General features: G+C 34.5%; 1 protein-coding gene across 7 annotated transcripts in view; it reads right to left on the bottom strand.

Moving 5' to 3' along the window:
* Positions 1 to 25674, bottom strand: part of PDS5B (PDS5 cohesin associated factor B) — a 187332-nt gene that overhangs the window by 60549 nt on the left and 101109 nt on the right. For all 7 annotated transcript variants that reach the window (XM_058547984.1, XM_058547983.1, XM_058547989.1 and 4 more), the window contains exons 12-19: positions 25349 to 25500; positions 23549 to 23662; positions 19680 to 19761; positions 16537 to 16585; positions 14155 to 14294; positions 12441 to 12556; positions 5085 to 5190; positions 1575 to 1735 (exon numbers count right to left, since the gene is read on the bottom strand). In XM_058547984.1, the coding sequence (XP_058403967.1) occupies positions 1575 to 1735; positions 5085 to 5190; positions 12441 to 12556; positions 14155 to 14294; positions 16537 to 16585; positions 19680 to 19761; positions 23549 to 23662; positions 25349 to 25500 (920 nt within the window). The remainder of the gene's footprint in view (positions 1 to 1574; positions 1736 to 5084; positions 5191 to 12440; positions 12557 to 14154; positions 14295 to 16536; positions 16586 to 19679; positions 19762 to 23548; positions 23663 to 25348; positions 25501 to 25674) is intronic.

Genomic DNA, 25674 nt, shown 5'->3' with positions numbered 1-25674 from the left:
ATTGAAAACAGTGTGTGCACACAGCAGATATTCAATACCAGTCAATGCTCCTCATTAAAGACGTGAAATAAAATATAAAGGGTTTTATATTTAAAGGGTTTATAAAATTTAAAGGGTTTCTCTAAAATATAAAGGGTACTAGGAAAGACAACCTAGAATGAAAATTAAAACTTTCAGTGAATAAATCAAACTAAAACTTGTTGAAAGCTCTAATTAAGAAAGGAATTGTGCCATAATGGATATGGTACCACAGCCATTGCAGATAAAGAGACCTAAATTCAAATCTTCACTCTTGCTAGCAATACGACCTAGAACCATTTACCTTAACTGAACATTAGATTCCTGATTTGGAAGATTAGGATAATTCCTACACCTTACTGAATGGTTGCAAGGTTTAAATGAGATAGTACAATAAGTGGGCATTCAGTAAAGGGTATAGAGTTATATATAGTGTGTGTATGTACGTATACATAACTCTCCCAACTCTGATCTCTGATCTGGACAGGAGAGTCACAGCACCATTCCAAAGTAAAATTCATGTTCTGAGCTAGTTTAAAAATTAAGATGTCAGTTCTAAACAATCAAGTTTCTTACTCCTGACAAAGAGAATACTGTTACAAAATTCTGGTATGTTTCAATTATTATTTAAATAATGCCTTTATCCTATTAACAATAGTTTCTAGGATTGATCAAGTTCACATGAACAGAAAAGAATAACAAAAAGTGTACCTGAGACTCTAAGAGCTAGCTTTGTTCACAGTCTCTTTCTGAGGAAAAGGGCCATTAGCAAATCTTCAACATGAAGAAGTATGTTACCCCAACCACAACTAACTAGACCAATAGCTAAGCCAGAAGTAATGAGGTAGAGGTAAAACAAACCACCAACACCTAAGGCAATATCAGGACCAACTATCAGATACGATCTCTAGGAAAGGGAGGAGAGGTGCATATAGAGAAGTAAGCAGGGAGCCATAAAGAACGAAGATTATTCTTTTGAGCTATTACAGAAACCTGAACAAGAATCAACCACTATCAGAGATCCCTAGGATAACAGGACAATTTTCAATTCTTGGAAATACTCGAACGCACAAAAAAATCCATTGCTGATAAGATGATTATTCCAAGCTTTCCTGCTTCCCTGTGTCAAACAAAGCACCACTTCTGAACATTTTCAATCCAGTACCCTTAATCATAGAGGAAAGTGAAGAGTGCTATAGATAAACCTGCTGAAATTCCTTTGGAATTTCTCATTGGACCTTAAATCAACGTAAATTGTTTTTGCTATGCCATAATATGTCAAGTAACTGTTCTATTATACAATTGTTTTCATTAAAATCTTTAAGCAAAGAAATGCCATGTTCACTCCACATTTTCATGAATCTTCTAAAATACCAATCAATGCTTTCTCCCAGGAAATGAGACTCTAAACTCTATACTCAAAACTCAGTATACACTTAAGATAACCTAGACATTATTTCCTCAAAACTTGAAAGATCCCAACTACTACATAAATCAAGAAACTGTAAATTATTTCTCTATTTTCCAGAATATTTATCAGAATAAACTCAACTCACGATCTTATGTGTGGAAAATCCTCTTCAATTTTGCTTCCTGTGTTTTTGAAAATTTGGAGTGCAGCTTCTGCTACTTTTTCATCATCCATTTTCAGACAAGCCAGGAGAGACTCAAATGTTTCCGCAGAATGAAACGAGATCGGATGTGTAAATGAGAGCACCTAAAAAATAAGTCATAAAAAATGATCTGTAAACCCTTTTCATCTTTATAATATAAATCGAAAACATTACATATTAGAAATACTGAAAATCCAAATAAATACAAAAATTATTATGCTAACAAGTAAATGAGAGCACTATAAATAAAATTTTAAAATGTACTCAAATATATAACAGAAATGTTCTTTTGTAGGAAAACTGTATAATCTGAAGAAGTCATTTCTTTCAAAATTAAATTACATGTTAATATAATTCAACTCAAAATAATTTGGATTTTGGTTAATGTTTAGTTTTTTTTGGAGGGGGATGAGGGTAGGAGAAAAGGGACAAGAAGAGAGAATTTAACAAAATATCTCTATGCTTCTAAATAAAGGTCATTAGAAGAGACTAGCTAATAAGATATTTGAAAAAAAGTAATCTAGGGAAGGAGGTAAAACACCAGACAGTAAAAGATATTATAAGGTTACAATAATCAAATCAACATGGTACTAACATTAGAAGAAACATAAAACAGAAATAGTAAAGTAATAAATAAACCCTAGTATATATAAGAACTTAGATTATATAGAATGTAATAGATTATAAAGAAGGCAACAGAAAATAAGAGTGGATGGGATTTTGAATAAACAGTCATGGTAAAATTGAGTAGTTATTGGGAGAATATCAAATTAGATCCTCCCTCACAATATATACTTTCAAAATAAATTTCAGATAGGTTATGTTTCAAATTTAAAAAATCACTCTAAACATAAGATTTTTTAAGCTTAAAATAAACAATTGGAATCAAATGTGGAATGTAAAAACAAGCAAGTAGTAGAGAAATATATTATGCATAATACCATGTATTTAAGATTCAGAAACAAGCAAAATAAGCAATGTTAATTAGAGATACATACATAGACTTGGATGGTAAAACTATAAATAATGGTAAGAGAACAATAAATCCAAAATTAAAAACAATTACACCTGAGGGGTACGAGTGAGGGAAAAAACCACTCAGGGAACTTCAACCGTATCGTTTGTACTCTATTTGTAGTCACATAACTGCTTTAATGACGGGGATAAGTTCTGAGAAATGCGTCGTTAGGCAATTTCACCCATTGTGTGAACATCGCAGAGTGTACTCACACAAACCTAGATGGCATAGGCTACTACAAACCTAGGCTATACGGTACTAACTGTATGGGACCACTGTCGTATATGCAGTCCGTCACTGACCAAAACGTTTTTATGTGGTGCATGACTGTAATTTGAGTTAGTATTCTATTTACTTTTCACTGGTATTCATTTAATTATTATACTGTATAACTTACATATGACAGAATATGTTGTACTTTTTTATATATTAAATATGTTCTATAAAAAAGCAAAGAAAAGGGGGGCTGGCCCCATGGCATAGCAGTTAAGTGCTTGCACCCCGCTGCTGGCAGCCTGGGTTCAGATCCTGGGCACGCACCAACACACCACTTGTCAGGCCATGCTGTGGCATCATCCCACATAAAACGGAGGAAGATGGGCACGGATGTTAGCTCAGGGCCAGTCTTCCTCAGCAAAAAAAAGAGAAGGAATGGCATGGATGTTAGCTCAGAGCTGATCTTCCTCACAAAAAAAAAAAAAAGGCAAAGAAAATAAAAAGTTCACTTAAATCAGTTAAAAAAACAAAAGATTGAGATGTCAGTAGAAAATGAACACAAGATAAAAATAACGAATTCATCGTAGGGAAAACACTAATGATTAACACATGGAAGGTATACCTCAGTAGTAATAATTACGCAAATTAAAACTATTTTTGCTTATCAGATTAGCAAATCTCTTAAAAATTTACAATATTCCATGTCTGTGAAGATAGGAGATAGGTACTTCGTACACCGTTGACGAAATCATATATGGGTACAATTTCTCTGTAAAGGAATTTGAAAATGGTCATTCTCTTTGACCCAGTAATGCTCTTCTAATAAAAAAATGGTATTAGAGCAAGAGATCTTAGTGCATTTTTTTAAGGATTAAAAGTAGTATTCCACTGTATATATATACTACATCATCTTTATCCATTCATCCATTGATGGGCACTTAGGTTGTTTCCAAGTCTTGGCTATTGTGAATAATGCTGCAATGAACATAGGGGTACATATATTTTTTTCAAATTACTGTTTTCGTGTTCTTTGGCTAAATACCCAGAATGGAATAGTTGGATCATATGGTAGTTCTATCGTTAATTTTTTGACAAATCTCCATACTATTTTCCATAGTGGCTGCACCAGTTTACAATTCCCACCAGCAGTGTAAGAGGGTTCCCTTTTCTCCACAGCCTCTCCAACACTTGTTATTTCTTGTCTTTTTAATAACAGCCATTCTGATGGGCATGAAGTGATACCTCATTATATTTTTCATGTGCATTTCCCTGATAATTAGTGATGTTGAACATCTTTTCACATGTGCCTACTGGTCACCTGTGTATCTTCTTTGGAAAAATGTCCCTACGTGTCCATCAATGAATGAATGGATAAAGAAGACGTACGTGTACACACACACACACACACAGGAATACTACTCAGCCATAAAAAAAGATGAAATCTTGCCATTTGTGACAACATGGCTGGATCTCAAGGGCATTATGCTAAGCTAAATAAGTCAGACGGAGAAAGCCAAATACTGTATGATTTCACTCATACGTGGAAAATAAAACAATAACACACACACAGACACAGAGAATAGACTGGTGGTTACCAGAGGGGGTGGGAGGAGGGGAAAAGGAGTAAAAGGGCACATGCGTACAGTGACAGATGGCAATTAGACTTTGGGTGGTGAACACAATGTAGTCGACACAGAAATAGAAACATGATGTATACCTGAAATTTATATAATGCTATAAATGCATGTTACTTCAATTAAAAAAAACATTAAAAAGAAAAAAGAAACTAATGTTTATATATGATAGGCTTACGAATATTTTGTTTATTTTACATTTTCTAAGTTGTCAACAATTACTTGATATTTTTGTAATCAGTAAAAGGCAGCAGCATATTTTAGCTAACAATATAAAAGATAAAATTGAGTTTCAGGAAAATGTTGGCTCCTTCTGTGGTAGGGCTACCACCTTTTTTACTCACTAATGAAACCTTCAAATTATAATCCATTATTTTAATATAATTAATAGTAGACTATATTATACAAACCTGAAAATATTGGCTTACCTGTTAAAATAAATATGCAACTTCTAAATTATCTAAAAAGACAGAAAATTTTACTCTAGGTTCTATAAACTTAAGAAGCAAATATCAAGAAAATATAAACTATATGTGTTTAACAGTTATCTAATTAGGCACTTGATGTCACCTTAAGCATATTTACCTTAAGCAGTTCAAGACCTGCCCTGATAGCTTGATCAGTAGGAACACCCTCATCTTCATCATCTGCTGTTCCATCTATTGATTTGTTCACTTGCTTAATAAGAGCACTGAAGTATGACAAAAAAAATTGTCATTTTTTCAACTGTCCTTTATTAGCAATGTGTAATAAAAATAATCCAGAATATTTTCTATATAGACCACATTGAAACCACACACAAATCCAATACAAGTGTTTCCCAAACATTATTACAAAACAAAAAACTATAGTACAAGCATATCTTGTTTTATTGTGCTTCACTTTATTGTGCTTCGCAACTATTGCGTTTTTTAGACGCTGAAGGTTTGTGGCAACCCTGCATACTGTGGCGGCTGCGTGTTGCTGTGATACTGAAAGCTATGCCACCAGAATTTCAAACACCAGCAGGGTCACCCATGGTGGACAGGTTTCAGCAGAGCTTCCAGACTAAGACAGACTAGGAAAAAGGACCTGGCCACCTACTTCTGAAACAATTGGCCATGAAAACCCTATGAATAGTATCAGAGCACTGTCTGATATAGCATCAGAAGGTAAGAGGATGGCGCAAAAAAGATCGGGCAGGGTTCCAACGAAACTAACAATGATAGGTCATGATAGATCTTTGATGTTTCTATTTTAATCATTTCGGGGTGCAACGAACCGCACCTATATAAGATGGCAAACTTAATCGATAAATGTCGTGTGCTGACTGCTCCACTGACCAGCTGTTTTCCATCTCTCTTCCTCTCCACGGGCCTCCCTATTCCCTGGTACACAACAATATTGAAATTAAGTCAATTAATAACCCTACAGTGGCCTCTGTTTCAGTGAAAGGAAAAGTTGCACATTGCTCACTTTAAATTGAAAGCTAGAAATGATTAAGCTTAGTGAGGAAGGCTGAAAGTGTTGAAAGCTGAGATAGACCAAAAACTAGGCCTCTTGTGCTAAACAGTTAGCCAAGCTGTGAATGCAAAGGAAAAGTTCTTGAAGGAAATTAAAAGTGCTACTTCAGTGAAGACACGAATGACAGAAAGCAAAACAGCCTTATGGCTAATATGGAGAAAGTTTTAGTGGTCTGGATAGAAGATAAACCAGACACAACATTCCCTTAAGCCAAAGCCTAATCCAGAGCAAGGCCCTAACTCTCTTCAAATCTATGAAGGCTAAGAGAGGGGAGGAAGCTACAAAACAAAAGATGGAAGCTAGCAGACTGGTTCATGAGATTTAAGGAAAGCAGCCATCTCCATAACATAAAAGCGCAAGGTGAAGCAGCCAGTGCTGACGTAGAAGCTGCAGTAAGTTATCCAGAAGATCTAGCTAAGATAACTCATGAAGGTGGCTACACTAAAGAAGAGATTCTCATGAAGGTGGCTACACTAAAGAAGAGATTTTCAATGTACACAAAACAGCCTTATTTTGGAAGAAGATGCCATCTAGGACTTTCATAGCTAGACAGGAGAAGTCACTGCCTGGCTTCAAAGCATCAAAGGACAAGGCTGACTCGCTTGTTAGGGACTAAGGCAGCTGATGACTTTAAGTTGAAGCCAATGCTCATTTACCAATCCAAAAATCCTAGGGCCCTTAAACATTATGCTATATCTACCCTGCCGGTGCTCTATAAATGGTACAACAATACCTGGATGATAGCACATCTGTTTACAACCTGGTTTACTGACTATTTTAAGCCCACTGTTGATTAAAAAAGCTTCTTCTCAGAAAAAAAGATTCCTTTCAAAATATTACTGCTCACTGACAATGCACTTTGCCACCCAAGAGCTCTGACACAGATGTACAACGAGATTAATGTTGTTTTCATGCCTGCTAACACAACATCCATTCCTCAGCCCACGGATCAAGGACTAATTTTGACTTTTAAGTCTTATTATTTAAGAAATACATTTCATAAAGCTATAGATGCCATAGATAGTGACTCCTCTGATGGATCTGGCCAAAGTAAATGCAAAACCTTCTGGAAAGGATTCACCATTCTAGATGCCATTAAGAACATTCATGATTCATGGGAAGAGGTCAAATATCAACATTAATAGGAGTTTAGAAGAAGCTGATGCCAACCCTCATGGCTGACTTTGAGGGATTCAAGACTTCAGTGGAGGAAGTAACTGCAGATGTGGTGGAAATAGCTAGAGAACTAGAATTAGAAGTGGATCCTGAAGATGTGACTCAATTGCTGCACTCTAACAAAACTTTAAGAAATGAGGAGTTGCTTTCTATGGATGAGCAAATAAAGTGGTTTCTTGAGATGTAATCTACTCCTGATGAAGATTCTGTGAAAAATGCTGAAATGACAACACAGGATTTAGAACATTACATAAACTCAGTTGATAAAGCAGCAGCAGGGTTTGAGAGGATTGACTCCAATTTTGAAAGAAGTTCTACTGTGGGTAAATGCTATCAAACAACACTGCACGCTACAGAGAAATAGTTTGTGAAAGGAAGTGGCAATCAACGCAGCAAACTTCATTACTGTCTGATTTTAAGAAACTGCCACAGCCTCCCTAATCTTCAGCAACCACCACATTGATCAGTCAGCAGCCATCAACACTGAGGCAAGACTCTCCATTAGCAAAACTATTATGACTCACTGAAGGCTCAGATAATGGTTAGCATTTTTTAGCAATAAAGTATTTTTTAATTAAGGTATGTACACTGTTTTTTTACACATAATGCAACTGCACACTTAGACTACAGTATAGTATAAACATAATTTTTATAGACACTGGGAAACCAAAATATTTGTGTGACTCGCTTTATTGCGATATTTGCTTTATTGAAGTGGTCTGGAACTGAACCTGCAATATCTCCGAGGTATGCCTATGAATATTTTGAGACACTTCTTTTTAAAAACAGTATTTTCCCTTATCCATTCAAATAAGGTCAAAATGTTATTTGATTTGCTACCTATTAATTTTATTTTTGCTTTGTTTATTATTGCTATCTACATTTTTATTCTTGTATTTTCCACAGAAGGCATATACCCAAACACATGAATGATAGATGTTTTCTAATTATCTAAAATTCTTTATTGCTCCAGTAAGTAGAACAATGTATACTGGAATAAAGGATAAATGGCAACATTAAGCACTTTCAAACTTAACCAAATATTACTGTGTCAGACACTATTGTAAGAGCCAGAAATACACAGGCCTGCTCCTGAAATATGTAAAAATACCTAGATAATACACATACAATAAAACTTCACTAGAACGTCAGAATAGATGAAAAAGGAAACACAATGTTTTCAAATTTTCTTCTAAAAACAAAGTTATGTTATTTTAAAATAAACATTTGTAATGCAGTATCAATTATTAATCATTCACACTGATAGTATTTGTTCTTTTTACCAAAAAATAAATAAATAAATAACAAACACCAGGTTACAGACATAGTATGTATCAAAATACAAGAAAATCCAATTATTCAATGTTCCTTAAAATGTTTAGTAGATCTATGTTTCTACAAAAACATTATGTACCCAAACTTAAGGTTAACCTAGGAGTCAAATGCATCCATCTCCCCTGCAGGGTCCTCTTAAATTTATCACCCCCTTACAGTTGGTATCTTTGGGGATGTTTCCTCTCCTGGTGAGCTCAGTGAGGTGACGCCAACCAAAAAGCTAACGAATCAATAATATTTTCCTGTATCAGCCAAAGCCATATAAAAAATACAGAGAGGGGAAAATCTATTTACAATAAGTCAAAATACATAAAATGACTAGGAATAAAAAGTTTTACATGCACAGAATCTGTAAGTAAATTCTAAAATTATATGAAGGGAGCATAGAGATTTGAATAAATTGACATGTATTTCCATAAGAGGGAAACACAATATTACACAAATGGCATTTTTCACTAAATCTATAAATGTGTCAGGGGAACACAACTTGGTGTGGGACAAAATTCAACAGATGCATTCTATGGCTTATCTGGAAAAATTAATTAACATTTGGGAACAACCAATAAATTTTAGGGGAGGAGAGATGAAAGAACTTTCCCAATAAAATAAAAACATATCAAAAAACTTCAAAATACATAGGAACCAAAGCAAAAGTCCAGTAAGAGTCCAAATCATATAAGAATTTATGTTATAATAAGGGAACATTTCAAATCAACTGAGAAGGAATCAATTTTCAATAAATGGAGTTGATACAACTAGCTATCACATGCTTTTAAAAAAGGATGGATCTCTTCCTCCTCCTCACACTAAAATGAATTCCAGACCTATTAGAGATTTAAATGTAAAAAACATCACCACCTCATGATACCCGAGACAAAAAGAAATCATAAAGGAAACAACTGATAGATTTAATTATATAATTTAATATTTACTAATGTGAAGCACAAATTTAAAAGGCAATAGAGCTGGATTAATAGCCTTATTTTATAAAGCGTTCTTATAATCAATAAGAAAAAGACAATTCCTCCAAGCACCTCACAGAAAAATAAAAAGAAATGCAATTAGCCAAGAAATACATGGCAAAAAAATGTTCAACTTTATTAGTAATACCATTTTTTTAAAAAAAGAGTACCATCATTCACCTATAATATGGCAAAGACTGAAAAGGTTAATAGCCACTATCAGGAAGAGTTAGTTAGTTAAGAGTTAATCCAACTCGACACTCATTCACTACTGGCGGGGACCAAGAGTGAAATCTTTCTGGAGGCCTATATACATAGTGTGGTGGTTGACCAAGAAGGCTCTGGAGCCAGACTTCCTGGGTTTAAATGCCATTCACCACTTCCCAGCAGTGGGAAAGTTACTTAATATCTTTGTAACTCACTGTTCCTTATTTGTAAAATGAAAATAATAATATTTCTTATCTCATAAAGTTAAGAAGTAAATAAGTTAAAACGTACAACGTTTGGAATCATCCCAGGCACATTATAAGCACTAATCACTACATTCTGTTATTGTTATTTACGTTTTGACATAGCTTCTACACCACTATGACTTACTGATTGCTAAAGCCAAAGACGAGTTTTGGACCTCAGTCTCTTTAACTATTCATAGTATATGTTATTTCTGAAAACTTTCTCCATCTTAACTTTCAAAGTACTCCAATAACCTGGTTTTTTTAACATTTCTGTAACTCTTCTACTATTAAAAAAATAAAAAGAAAATTCCAAGGTTCTTTCCATGATCTTTTGATCTTTTTACTTCTTTCTATACAATCTCTTGCTCAGGGAACTAATCCAACCTCAGTTTCACATTGAACTCAATTTGCCTTGATTTTTTTTAAAAAATTGTCCGTCATGTCCAAATAAGCACATCCTTTCTCACCTCCTTCAAAATCAGCTCCCTTCATTCTTTTCAAGGTATTACTATTCTCTTCATCATTTGGACTTGAACTCTTATATTTCTGACTCCTCCTCGCCTTTATTCCCTATTTCCAGTATGATGACCCACTTTTTGGGTCGTTCTTTTAAAACTTTCCTCAAATATGTTCTTTCCATCCCACTACCGCCATCCATAGACAATTATAATAATACCTTAGCAGTCTATCTCTTCTCCTTCCCTCCTCCTATCCATCATCAATCATCTGTGATTCTCAACAAACCAAAGAATAAAGTAATAGCTCTAAAGTTAGATCTCAAATGCTTTCCACAATCTGATCCCAACTACTTTTTTAGGATCATCTCATAAGACTTTTATACCTCTTCATACTGTAGCTTAAATAGAAGGCAGTCATTTTCAAAATATCCTTGGTCTTTCCTATTTAGTTAGCTCGGCTTATATTAATCTTGATGCCTAGAATACTTCTCCCATCTCTGTAGAAACAAAATCTTACTCGTTCTTACTCTTAGGTCAAATACTACCCCCTCGGAGAAATCTTCTTTCGGTCATCTGAACACTACCTGCACTAATTTTATGGAACTTGATTATGGAACTAAGATTATGAAATATAATCTCTTGATTAAAATTCTTTATTCCATTACTAGACAGAAGGTGGATGAAAAGCAGAAAGTATGCCTTGTCAATACCTAACTAGCACTACCTTGAACAGAGAAGGCATGGGGATTATTTATTTAACTAATGAATTTCAATCTGATTCAGATTCTTCCTTGTACTAATGTAAATGGTTCCAGATTTTTGTTTTTTCTTTTGTTTTTCAAACCACAGAACCCCTTCTTCAAATGAAAACTGATGCAAGAGGAGTCCAAAGTGACTACTGGCTATCCAAAGTAGGGTCTCTACCTGTGGGGTGTCAGGGCCCAAAAGATACATCCTATGCCCTCCCCAACAAAAAAATCTCCAAAGGGGCTTCCCTGGGTATAGGATGTACCATTAGTATTATTTATCTTAGATTCTAATGTATCTATGAAAGATACCACTGATGACTAGTAAATCAGTATGCTATATATATTTTATAAGTACTTTATTTTTTTTAACCAGTTGAAACATTTTAGAAAAAACTTTTTTTAAAAATCTCTTCTGGGTCGGCCCTGTGGCTTAGCAGTTAAGCGCACGCGCTCCACTACTGGCGGCCCGGGTTCAGATCCTGGGCGCGCACCGACGCACCACTTCTCCGGCCATGGTGCAGCCACGTCCCACATACAGCAACTAGAAGGATGTGCAACTATGACATACAACTATCTACTGGGGCTTTGGGGGAAAAAAAAAAAAGGAGGAGGATTGGCAATAGATGTTAGCTCAGAGCCGGTCTTCCTCAGCAAAAAGAGGAGGATTAGCATGGATGTTAGCTCAGGGCTGATCTTCCTCACAAAAAACATAAATAAATAAAAAATAAAAAATCTCTTCTCACATTTTACAAAAGGGAGTATAGACATAAAAAGAAAGTACTTTCCAAGATGCCACAGTCAGGTGATATCAAAGCTGAAACTTTAAATGAGGGTTGTTTTAAAAATAAGATTTTCAGTTCTCAAGTATCTGTGAAAATACATCATATGTTGCTTCACAACATATTCACCTAATTTACCTTTCCTGAAGGTATAACTACAACTCGTTTGTTATTTCCTAACCTATGCAAGCTAGCTAAAAAGAGGAATTCCTGGTATACTGGTAACAGATAGGCATGGATTGACAATCGCTCACCCAAATTGAAGCAATACTTAAAATTAAACAACAAGAAAAACTAAATACATACAGATATATATAGATGAGTGTGTGTATGTATATATATACACACATACATGCATATATATGAATAGATATATATACAGATATATACAGGTAGTATATAGCCATTACGTACATACATAAATCTATACAGATGAGTGCCTTGTATACAGCAAGTACTCAACAGTGACTGAAGCATGAATGAATGAATAGTAATAAAAATTTAATATTTTTATATACAAATACCTGATAGATTCAGTATCTATGTGCACAGGTGCTATCCTCTCCAAGAGAAACTTGATCATCTCCAGGAAAGGATTTGTAGGCTGTTTGGGGTTGCCCAACTTCTTAGTTATTTCACGCTGTAATGTAGATTTTTTAAATATTACAAAAGTATGTTTAAATAATTACACTACATCACAATGTTAAGAACCTACAATAACAAAAACCATGTAGTACTGGTGCTGGAATAAAAACTCAACAGGAATTGAATGGGTCCAGAAAATAGACTAGATTAAGAGTTTAGCATATGAGAAAGGTAACACTTCAAGTAAGTAGGAAAAAGATTATTCAATATATTGTATTGAAATAACTGGATAGACATCTAGAATAAAAACAGAGTTAGATCCCTATCTCATACCTTACACCAAAAATACTTCAAAAGGATAAAAACAAATACAAAAGAATAAAACACAGTCATGGATACACAAACTTCAGCGAGCAAACTTATCAGGAGAGCTTGTTAAAACTACAGACTCCTGTACCTCATGGTGAAGATTCTCAATTAGCGAATCTGGAGTGGAGTCAAGAATTATCTTTTTTAAAAAAGCCTCTTAGGGGCCGGCCTGGCGGCGCAAGCGGTTAAGTGCGCATGCTCCGCTGTGGCGACCCAGGGTTCGCCGGTTTGGATCCTGGGGGCACAGCAGACGCACCGCTTGTCAAGCCATGCTGTGGCAGCGTCCCATACAAAGTGGAGGAAGGTGGGCATGGATGTTAGCCCAGGGCCAGTCTTCCTCAGCAAAAAGAAGAGGATTGGCAGATGTTAGCTCAGGGCTGATCTTCCTCACAAAAAAAAAAAAAGCCTCTTAGAGGACACATGGGCAACAGATTAAGAAATAATGACGTTAGTAAATATCTTCATTGACTTGCAATAGAATGGGATTTCACAAGCAGGATACCAAAGGCAAAAACCTTGAGAAGACTGCTGATAGACTCAGCTAGATAAAAATAAACCTACAGTATATAAAGGACATCATAAATAAAATGAAAGGGCAAACGACAACTGACAAAAAATTATTTTCAGCTTAATTATCGTACAGTGCCATGACAAACTAACAAATCAATAAGATAAAGACAAATATCATTCCAGAAAAATAGGCAAAGATTAAAAACATACAATTTACAAAAGAAATATGAATGGCTAATACACCCAAGGAGAAAAATGGCCAGACGAAAAGCAACCAAGAAATAAAAATCCTATCAACATAACTGTTTCTGTGTGTTTGAGTTTTGCTTATTTTCAACAATGATACTGGCCAATAATGAATTTATCCTAAAGAAATAATCAAAACAGTGTAAAATTATTTAGCTATAAAGATATTAAAGTGTTCTTTACATTAATCAAAAATTGGGGAAAAAATCTAAATGTGTAACAAGTGGACTGTTCAATAAATTATGGAACATATATTCAACGGTACACTATGTTGCTATTAAACATAATACTGTAAAAGACTAATTAATGAAAATAAGTAAAGTGTACTATATGTGTAACATGATCTTATTTTGGAAGGACATACACCATAATATTAACAGCCACTGTCTCTATAGAAGGATTATAGTTTATCTATACTGTTATTTTTGTGATATTTTCTAAATTTTACATAATGAATATAAATTATTTTATAAAAGCGGACAAAAAAAGATTTCTCAAACATTAGCTCTTTTAAATTTCTCTCCTTACCACACAACCTTCAGCCTGCTTGCAGGAGCATGTTGGACTAACAAGTACTTCTAACTGTTTTCTTATTTTCTCATCATCTTCTAACACCTGTGTGAACTTCTTCATGAAATCCTGAGCCTTACCAGGATCTGGCAAATTTCCTTAAATTAAATTAAAATACAATTTTAGAAATTTCTCAAAATAATAAAAAATCAACATTTTTCATTTTTTTATTACTTTGATTAATAATCCTAACTTACAAATTCAGTCTAAGTTTAATGAGATAGATTATGGAGCACATTCAACAGTCAATTTTCACAAATAAAATTTTGCCTTCTAGAAATAAAAAACAAGGTCATTGTGAAGGACCATCTATGCAGGGAAAGACTGAACTGGCTATTTCTAAATAACTCCTTATAATTTTAAGGGCATTAAAAGTCAAGCTGAATAATACCAATTTTATTACTGTCCCCTTGAGTTTGTTGCATATGCTGTTTTCTTGTAATTCACAGTGAGAGATTAATCAATAAGTTTTACCTTTAAAAAATTATTTTCCTGTATTGTGTTGTTTGTTGTTAAACCATCCAGAGATAATTCACATACACACGCATACTATCTGGCACTGACACATGCTGAGCAACATGTTCCAGCTGTTACTGCTGGATATGTCACTAATGCATGAGAAAGGATGAATTCCTATAGAATCAACGATGATTTTTATACTACTCTCCTAATATGTCCATGTATCAAAACACTTATGAAAGCCAATAAAATGTTGATCCCAGTATCTTTTTTTCTGGCTACTCACAACTGTTATAGAGAACCAGATTAGGATACTTCTAATAACAGAAATTATAATATAGAACTACGGACTGTAATAAAAGTAGTAGAAATCCAACTGAATCTTAAAATATGGATACAGTAAATGCAATCTTCAAGTTCATACACAACTTTGAAATTCCATTTTAGGTCTTGGCTAGATCACTGAATGTAGTAAGAACAAATTTTCCCCCTAAATATTTGACTGTATGACCTTTTCATGTTTCTATAATACAAAAAAATCTACTGTACTGTTTTCAAATAATTTTAGAAAATGTCACTTTATAGCCCCTCGATAAGGTATAGGCATCATATTAAAGGCTACAATAAGGCCTACTATTTAGAGACAAAACAAAAAGAGAGAGAGATGGGGGAGGCAGGAGAGAAAGGGGGTTGAGAACAGGAGGGAGGGAAGAAGGAGGTAGGGAACAAAAAAAATTCTTTTTAATTCAGCATTCTACAAATGCACTTGACCATGGAAACCTTTTTCCTAACAATACTGTTAACACCTGCAGGATACTAGCATTCCTCAGAACAGAACTGGGGAAATACTGTACCTGTTGAAAGCAAATGGATGGGGGTAAAAAAGAGAAAGAATATAGGAGATGATCTCCTTTAGGGGATAGTGTCCACAGCCAAACTACGGAAGAGATAGTTATGAAAAAGCAATCGCACAAAATCACTTGCTTTAAGTTATCCAAAGGGACTGAAAATTAATTTATGTTTAACTGCCCAAGACGAAAAGATATTTTGGTCTTAAAGCCTATTCAGGCTAAAACTCCTTTCACTTAGTCCAAAACCCAGTCTATTAGGTTACTGTTCTCTTCAGTGTCTTAGCATTACTTCCATAAACATCTTGCAACATCTGTTAACACCTCAGAAATCCATCTAAGGTCTCTTCATTACTGTCAAGTGGAGGCTCAGTAGAAGTACTCCCCCAGGTGCTCCTGAGTTTCCCTCTGTCCATATGCTACACACAGCGATCTCTAGGTGGGAGAAAAGCAAATGCCCTGAAAAAACACCTTCTTTTCCCTATTCCTACACTGAACAAACGAGATATGCTACACAATCCTTTTGTATTTACTGTTAAATGCAATTAAATAACATTTTATTTGAAATCAGTGAAAGCAAAAAAGCAAATTAATATTTGTTTTTTCAAAGAAGCTCTTTTGTAGTTATTAGATAGATCCTTCACACTAAATTTTGGCTCAGAATGAAATTAGCGTTAGATAGATTCACTTTAGAGTAAGCAACACCAAAGCACAGATTCAGTTTTAACAATAAGACTAAGTAATAATTTGAATAAATTCTCAAAAATAAATTTATGCAATAAATCCTTTTTCCAGCGCTTGCTCCTATCAACACACAAAATGAAAATAAAAATTCTGTGTAGTATACAAAGTAAATGAAAATCAGAAAAAAAAGGAAAGCTGAGGCTGAGTTGTCTGTTGAAAAATCAATCAAAAACACTTTAATCTTTCCCTATATTATCATAGTCTAAAATGAACTCCATGAAACACTTTATCAGAAAGAAATGTTTCAATTAAACTTTAAATTTTACATATAATATATGAAATAACTTACTTGTAATAACCATCACTTTTGAAAATATGGCCTTGACACTGGCATCTGTCTGTAAATCACACAAAAAACGCAAAATTAAAATTTCCTAACAATAATTTTCAAGTTTTTGGCTTTATCGTAAGCAAAAAAGTTAACAAGTATACAATTCTGAGTGACTTGAGGTGCTCCTAAAATTTCTAAGCCTGAGGATTATAAGGCACAGTCATGAAGCTTACAGGGAAGACAAGGATAAAGACAATTAAAAAGATGCCATTGACATGGACAAAAGATTCTTCCCAGGGTACTAGTTATTTGCTGCATCAGGGTAGTAGTATTTCAGTGAATTAATGTGTTCACCACATTGTGCTGCATGTAATACACTCTGTAAAGTCACCTGTATGAAAGACGTTTCTAAACGTGCTAGTTATTCGTTGCATCAGGTTAATGTTTAAAAAAAGAAAAAAAAGATGCCATTGAGCAACTCAGTAAAATACTGAGCTAGAAAAACACTGGGGTGAAGGCAACAAATTAAATAAATCAACAAACCATGCCTATTGAGAAGAAGCTCGCTAAGAGGAAGTGAGAGACAAAGCATAATAGAGCACAAGAGTTAATTCTCAAATATTTGGAATTTAAAGTATTGGAATAGACCTGTCTAGAAACATTTAAGATTTTTGTAAGTGTTGTTTAATTTGGGGGGAAAGAGGTGGTACTGGGCTTTCAAGAAGTTGACCCACATGCAAAAGAAACAGCAACAACAAAAGTACAATACAGGAAATTACAAAGTCACTTTGAGTGACTCTGAGCAATTCAACTTAGTTAAACGAAGCTAGAAGAGCTACGCTGCTGAGCTAAGTAAGAATAAAAACGGGGCCAGCCCTGTGGCTTAGCGGTTAAGTGCGTGCGCTCCACTACTGGCGGCCCCGGGTTCGGATCCTGGGCGCGCACCGACGCACCGCTTCTCCGGCCATGCTGAGGCCGTGTCCCACATACAGCAACTAGAAGGATGTGCAACTATGACATACAAGTATCTACTGGGTCTTTGGGGGGGGAAAAAAGAAAAGGAGGAGGATTGGAATAGATGTTAGCTCAGAGCCGGTCTTCCTCAGCAAAAAGAGGAGGATTAGCATGGATGTTAGCTCAGGCTGATCTTCCTCACCAAAAAAAAAAAAAAAGAATAAAAACGATCTTAACCAGATTGAATAAGGAAGAAAGCAAAAGAACACACACACAGACTGATCATTAAGTATCTAAGAGTCTTCCTGGTAAAAGAGGAAGAAACAGAAACACCCAAAAGTTAAACATAGCTTTGTATTTTTTCAAACTTGATAATGTCTACTATTATTCTTGGTATAAAGTGAATATTAAGCAATAAGAGACTATTAATTTTCTCACTAGAACGCCACTTTGCGGTACTATTGCTCTCTATTCTGATTCTTCTTGAACCCCACCACACATGAATAAGAATTCCCTCTTTAATTTGGATAACTCGGTAATTATTTTAAGACAATTTAAAGGAAAATTCCACAAAGAAGTAGGGAACTAAACATTCTAATTGAATTGAGATTGTATTCTGTTATCTCATGCAAGACTGAGCAGAGAAGTCATGATACCGTCCCAAGTTTTTATCAACAGGCAAGAAGAAGAAGCTCCCACTAAATAAATTTTAAAGGGACAGGGAGAGTCAAAAACAAAGTTATTTTTTATTACAATCTCACACATCTCTTCAACATATGATCTACACACTTAACATACCACTCAGCTGCTATTATGACTTCAATAATGCCTAAAATCAGGAATAATTTTACATACATTTATATAAGAACATCTCATATTTTTAATTAACACTTTTGCAACTTTGGCCAAAAGGAAGTAAATTAACATGGCTCTAGGTAGCAAACAGGGGCACTTTATCCAGAGATTATTAACTGAAACACACTAACTTACTACATTGTAACACTGACTCAAACACATGTTTATTGGCTGAAAATCACTCACTGGGGTTTTCCAATTTCCCCCGTTAGCAGAGAAAGTATTGAAATAGCAGAATCACTAAAATTAGTTTTAAGTCATTTATTATAACAGAACACTTATTCTAGCTAGTTTAATATACTCAATGACAGAAGGTTAAATTATGTTTAATAAATCATAAACAAAGAAGTTATTGTTAGCCCATAAAACAAAAATATTGAGTTGTAAGCTTCAATCAGGCAAACAAGTGGTATGAAATGCCTTATTACTTGTGATTTGGAGGTTTAAAAAAAAAGAGTGAGAGGGTCACTATATATCACTCAAACAACCAGTGTTAGCTCACGGAGTTTTAGGGCAAACGAACAAATTTACACCTAGGAAAACTGGAAATTTTCTCCCCTTAGATGAAACAGCTCCACTCTACTGAACCCTGTCCTATGAACATGAGGTGTACATTTGGTGGGGGGTGGGGAGGTTCCCACTATAGAATGAATGTAAAAAGAAATTAAAAATAACATTATATTGTTTTCCCTGGATGCAATTTAAAATGACCAGGCACACTGCTTTGTAGATGAATTATACCTTTTATAGGCCTACATATAACATCCTAGGGGGAAAAAAACCTGGAATTATTCTAAATGTCCAAAAAATAAAATATGATACATAACTGGATAAATACCACTGTTACATTATAATTATGAAGACCAAGTAGTACGTTAAAATTACCATAACATTAACTATAAGTAAAAACACCAAGATATTTAACTATAATTACATGATATCAAACTTTCTAAAACCAGAGGACTATACTAAGATGACGGGAGTATCTTAGGGCGGCAAGACAAAGTGTATTTTTACTCTATTTTCCACGCTTTCAATGATGCTGAGTTACTGTTTGGGCTTTTTTTATTTTAAAGCTACAAAAAAACTTTAACTCTTGAGTACCCAGAAGCACATTCTCTTTCCTCCTGGGTAGCACCTTTTGCAGATATAGTAAATTTAAATTTTTCTATGCAACAACTTTCTTAAAAATTTCAGCGTTCCAAGTTAGAGATCACAGGTTCTAGAGTCAGAACTGTTCCACACAGAAACAGTTGTTTAAACACATGGCAGCAATGGTAAAGAATAACTAAAATACATGTGTTTTATAAAATTTAGTATCAAAGGAAAACTTTTCATTAAATTTAACTTACTTTGGGTTGCTTAATTAAGTCAAGCAAATCCTTTACTTGATGTCGGAGCAGATTTTGACATTTCCACATTTCATTCAATGCTCTGAAAAACACAAATACATAAATTTAAATAACAAAACAGGATAAAAATCCTTCCAGAATATTCCAACTATATTACTTTTTTTTTTTAAAGTTCAATTTACAAAAGTAGATGACAGAGATGAGGTAAAATTCATAAAACTAAGCAATCGATGTATGGAGGGAAAGAGAGGAGTTACATATAACAGATAACATTTGAGGAGATAGCTGTATCAAAAGAAAAGGATTAGCGGTGGTTGTTTTTTCTTCTGTTTAAGAATAGGAAAGATCTATCATTAACCAGAACATGTTTGTAGGCTAGGGTGTAAGAATTAACTGTGGAAATTATAAACAAGAAATAAAGGAACATTTGATGGAGTAAGGTCCTGTGGTAGGCAGGATAAAAAGAAATCAAAGACAAAAACAGAAAAGAGCTAGCTCTGAAAGAATGGGGATACTTTTTCCTAGAACAAAAATATTATATTATTTTATATATGTTATATTATATACTTATATGTATAACATATTATATATAATATTATATATGTGTGAATATTCTTTTCAAATGACAAAAATCTTGATGTCCTCTTAATACTTTTACTGTTCTTAGAAATTTAAATGTAAAAAATTATACAGGTATTCAATAAAATATACAGAAATCATAGTGAGTAGTGAATGTTATTGCAATATTAAGTTATAGAATATCAGAACTATACATATTTTAAAATTTAAAAAGGAAATTTTACAAAACCAAATAATACTTTTCCTTATTTTGTTTTCGATTATCTACACTTCTATTATCTTCTACTACCACACATACAAAGCATTGCCATAAAACAGTAATAGAGAAGCATATAAAACCACCCTTTTTCTTCTGAACAAGACAATTAACTGTTTAATATTTTCATTCTCCTTCTTTGGATTTTTTTAAGGAGATAAATTAGTTTAAATTTGGACACAAATTCCTTTACAGTAGTCATTTCAAAATGATACTGGCAAGGCAACAGTTTTGGGGCATGTTCATCTTAGTTAAATCTGCAATAGCTATACTTCACTGTTTTCAAGTTACTAAAGTTCCATAAAAAGTTTAACTGGCATAATTTAAGAATGTAAACATTAAAAGAAAAATGACCATTATCCAGAGGACTGTAAAAATCTAACAGCTAAGTAAGAGTTACGTAATTAAAATAATTTTCAAAGAAACAGAGTAGTCATCTGTGAAATTATTTCTGAACTCCAGAGTCAATGAATTCTCTCTCTTCCTATATACTTCACCGTTACTTACAACTTCTGAAAGGCCTGGATTTTGAAACTTGCCATCACTTAAAATAGAGCAGAAATTATTTTACCTATTTAGTTATTTATTATTTTAAAGAAGAAAGCTCTAATCTAAAGCTCATTATGAACTATTACGGCTATAGCTTAAATCAAAAAGTGACCATCATTAACTAAAAATCTGTATTATAACATATTTAGGGAGACCACACTTTCAAGTATGTTAATAAAATTATATTAAGCAGAAAAGACAACTTGTCTTTGTGTTCCGCCTTCCTAAATAGTCCTTCTTAAAAAAAAAAAAAAATTATACTAGTAGAAGCAATATTACTACAACAGGAAAACAAATATCCATTTATTTAATATTAGCCTGAATTCCAGTTCTGTCACTAAATAAACGTGAAAAATCTGGTTAGAGCTTGGAGGCTCTTAAACTTGTTAACTGACATTTTCAGGAGACAACTAGTTTCCTCACCAGGGCTCCTCCTTGGTTGCACCAACATACCACAACTTTGCGCCAACTCAAAGAAAAAGACAGCTACTGGGTTGCAGTCAGAAACCTGTCCAAATGTTGAAGAGAAACTCTCCCCAACCTTCTGCTCTCAGTAGGCAAATTACCCATCAGATTCAGCAGTACAAAACCGCCTAGATGAGTGCCTGCCCAACGAAAGAGAAGATCACAACCAGGACACCTGATACGACCGCTCACTCGTCGCTAAGAGTTGTTCTGGGAAACTTGGGGGAGATGGAAATACACGCCATGATCAGACAGTACTCAAGTCTGCCTCTATTCTCTTTTTCAATAATCAAGATATTTAGTTAACTTAGTGCCTTATCTAAAAGCTGATACACATCATAAAGTCTAAAATACCAAAGTACTTTGTCTTTCCCAAAAGAACATAGTCATAGAATAAAATATATGGTTCTAACTTGCAAGTTAATTGACCTCTCTGGGATTTAGTTCACTATATGTAAAACAGAAAAAATATCATTTACATTAGGGATTGGCAAGCTTTTTCTATAAAAGGCCAGAGAGTAAGTATTTTAAGCTTTGTGGGCCATACAGTCTGTGTAGAAACTACTCAACTCTGCTGTAGCGCAAAAGTAGCCCTAGGTAATACATACTCCTGTGCCTGAAACATAGCAGGTTATCAGGAAATGTACATTTCTCCCTTCTACAACCTTTTCCTCAACGTTTCTATGAAAGATATATAGAGCACATGTAATAATTTCCACAGGGGAAGTAAAGTCAAAAGTCTCACTAAGCAGCAGTAGGAATGAAAATTATATACAGCTCCTTAGACTTCCGATTTTTTTTTTTTTTTTTTTTGGTGAGGAAGATCAGCCCTGAGCTAACATCTGCCAATCCTCCTCTTTTTGCTGAGGAAGACTGGCCCTGGGCTAACATCCATGCTCATCTTCCTCCACTTTATACGGGTCACCGCCACAGCATCACTTGCCAAGCAGTGCGTCGGTGGGCGCCTGGGATCCGAAACGGCAAACCCCGGGCCACCGCAGCAGAGCGTGTGCACTTAACCACTTGCGCCACCAGCCCGGCCCCTAGACTTCCAATTTCTGAGCATTTAATCCCCAATAGTTGTAACTACATTTGCTGGAATACTAAGGATCTACATTGTCTAAAACCTAGACCAAATCAATCTCTGGACCTCAATTTCCTAACCCTCAGTATGATTCAGATAGTAATGTCTCGTCCATGTCCAAAATGCCAATTCCCTCTAAAGGCACCCAGAAGTATTTTTTTAATGAAACATGGTCATAAAAATACATTTTTGCTTAGCCTCATGCCAAACTATAACACTATGTTGAGGCTACGCAGCACAAAAATACGTACCCCACTGCCCTATACCATAATTCAAATCACTATTAGGTGAAAATAAGGTAGTATTTTCACAATATGGACCTTTCTTAATACCTTAAGGAAAAAACAAAAATAAAAACAAAAGGTATATCAATATTCCTTGAGACATCAATATAAAAATCTGGAGAGAGAAAAATCAAATCCTGATAGATTCCATGTCAATCAATTCTATTTTTTAATTGCTTACAAAAAGCCTTATTCATCTCATGTTGTTATGTTGATAGTAGTACTTTCTGAAAAAACAGCCAAGTATTTTACTGTGTCTGACCATTTAAACAATGTTTACATTACATAAATTGTTAACATTTAAAAATACAGGTTTGATGGGGCCGGCCCGGTGGCGGAAGCGGTTAAGTGCATGCGCTTCGCTGCGGCAGGCTGGGGTTCGCCGGTTCAGATCCCAGGTGCACACCAACGCACTGCTTGTAGAGCCATGCTGTGGCAGCATACCATATAAAGTAGAGGAAGATAGGCACGGATGTTAGCTCAGGGCCAATCTTCCTCAGCAAAAAAAACCAGGAGGATTGGCATCACATGTTAGCTCAGTGCTGATCTTCTTCACAAAAAAAAATAATAATAATACAGGTTTGGTTTTTTTCCATAAAATCCAATATATTGCAAAAAATGGAAAGAACAGAGTTTGACATTTGAAACATACTTCACAGCATTTAAATCCAGTGTGGCATACAAGTAATATAAGCACTTCATCCGTTCTGTAGTTTCCAAATTGTGGGGAACCATGTATTGAGCAAAGATCCGTTCAACAAGCAATCTACAAAAGAACACAGGTAAGGTATTATATTGATTTTTTTTAATGTACGTATTAAATTTTTATATAAAATTCCAAAACACATAAAGAACACATAAAAGAAGTTTCTGCTTTCTGAGTGTAGATGAGATTTCCAAATCAAAGATTTCTTTCTGTAAGAAGGGCCAAAAAAGGACTTAGCTGGATGTACTAGAAACAGCCCTATATCCAGTTAAGATAGCTACCTCTGCACGACCTTCGGCAAATTATATGTGAGGGACTCAATTTCCTTATCTAAATAATAAAGGGTTAAAAAATTGGGGCCAGCACAGTGGTTAAGTTCACGTGCTCCGCTTGAGTGGCCCAGGGTTTGCAGGTTCGGATCCCGGGTGCGGACCTATGCACTGCTCATCAAGCCATGCTGTGGCGGCATCCCACATACAAAACAGAGGAAAATGGGCACAGATGTTAGCTCAGGGCTAATCTTCCTCAGCAAAAAGAGGATTGGCAATGGACATTAGCCCAGAGCCAATCTTCCTCTCACACACAAAAAAACTATACCAGGTCCTTCCAAGTGACAAATTCTAAATGTCCAGAAGTTAAAGCTATAAAGAAATTTTTAAGATTCTTCTGAGTTTTTGTAGTAATCATTATGAACAAAGACCTGGTTAAAAGTACAAAAAAAAAAGTGCTATCAAATTATAATGCAAATCTCTGTGCACTAATGCTGCACACTCAAAAAGTCTAAAAACTTTAATTTTATAAAAATACTAACTACGAAGTTTCTTAGATAATGTTAACCTAAGATACTCAGTTTGTAGTTTCTATACCTCTTAAAATTGTAAGATGGTCTATGAGATCTTAATTTTCTCTTCTGACCTGTGATAGGCAAGATCATTTGGATCCCACTAATAATTTGTCAAATCAATTCAGACAGCTAGCAGGATTTACAGGTCTATTAACTATTAAATGGTTAGGATTCTTACAAGATCTAACATTATGCTGGAATAGGAAAATACAAAGGTTATATTCAGATAATGTTTTTACATAAATTTATAAACTGGTTTTTAGCCTTGAGTAGGAACTTTTTTTTATTTAAAAGGTCTATAATTCAAAGAGTTTATTTTCATTTGAATTTCATTTCAAAAAATTTTATTTGAAAAACTGAATGCATATCCTTATAACACAATTATCTGTAAAACAAATTTTAAATTATAATTACACAAATTCCTACTTTTAAATATTACTCTGTTCAAAAATAATATACGAAGGGGGCTGGCCGGTGGCGTAGCGGTTAAGTTTGCACACTCCGCTTCGGCAGCCCAGGGTTCCCAAGTTCGGATCCTGGGCACGGAGCTACACACCACTTATCAAGCCATGCTATGGCAGCATCCCACATACAAAAAATAGAGGAAGACTGGCACAGATGTTAGCTCAGGGTCAATCTTCCTCACACAAAATAATAATAATAATAATAATAATAAATGAAAATGAATATAAAAGCTGTATCCATCCCTAAAGTTATATGTACATTACTGCTTCATTTATGGCTTTGGTGGGAAGGAAACTAGTCACTCACTCCCTTTAACTTGCAGTAAAAACTGAGGAGGTAGTTTAAAGTTATAAAGAAAATAGTTTGCCTAACAGATCAACAACAGTTATATAACACCAAAAGCACCAAATGTTTTACATATGGTATCCTTAACTTACCGATCATCAATGCTATTTTGATAATATATATGTAGCAATTTGTCTTTGATCCATGAAATCTGTTTTGCAGCATCTTTTCCAGCTGCTGATTGTAAAGCATATTTCTTATAAATTTGGGCAAGTCCCATCATGGCTTCTTTGCGCACTCTCCACTTAAAAACAAAAATGTTTTCCTTTAATTTAAAAATGCTTCCATTATATTAATTCAGGAAAGACTAGTTTTCTAGTTTTTAATTTACTTTACACTACATATTTTTATCAAGCTTCAGTTACTGGATATCAATTTATAATGACTGTGAAAAAAACTATCACTTTAATATATCTAC

This window comes from Diceros bicornis, chromosome 9 (genome assembly GCF_020826845.1).
Source record: "Diceros bicornis minor isolate mBicDic1 chromosome 9, mDicBic1.mat.cur, whole genome shotgun sequence".
In the NCBI taxonomy this organism is placed as follows: domain Eukaryota; kingdom Metazoa; phylum Chordata; class Mammalia; order Perissodactyla; family Rhinocerotidae; genus Diceros; species Diceros bicornis.
Note: the sequence above shows the minus strand (reverse complement) of the source record. Positions and strands in the feature narration are given on the sequence as shown.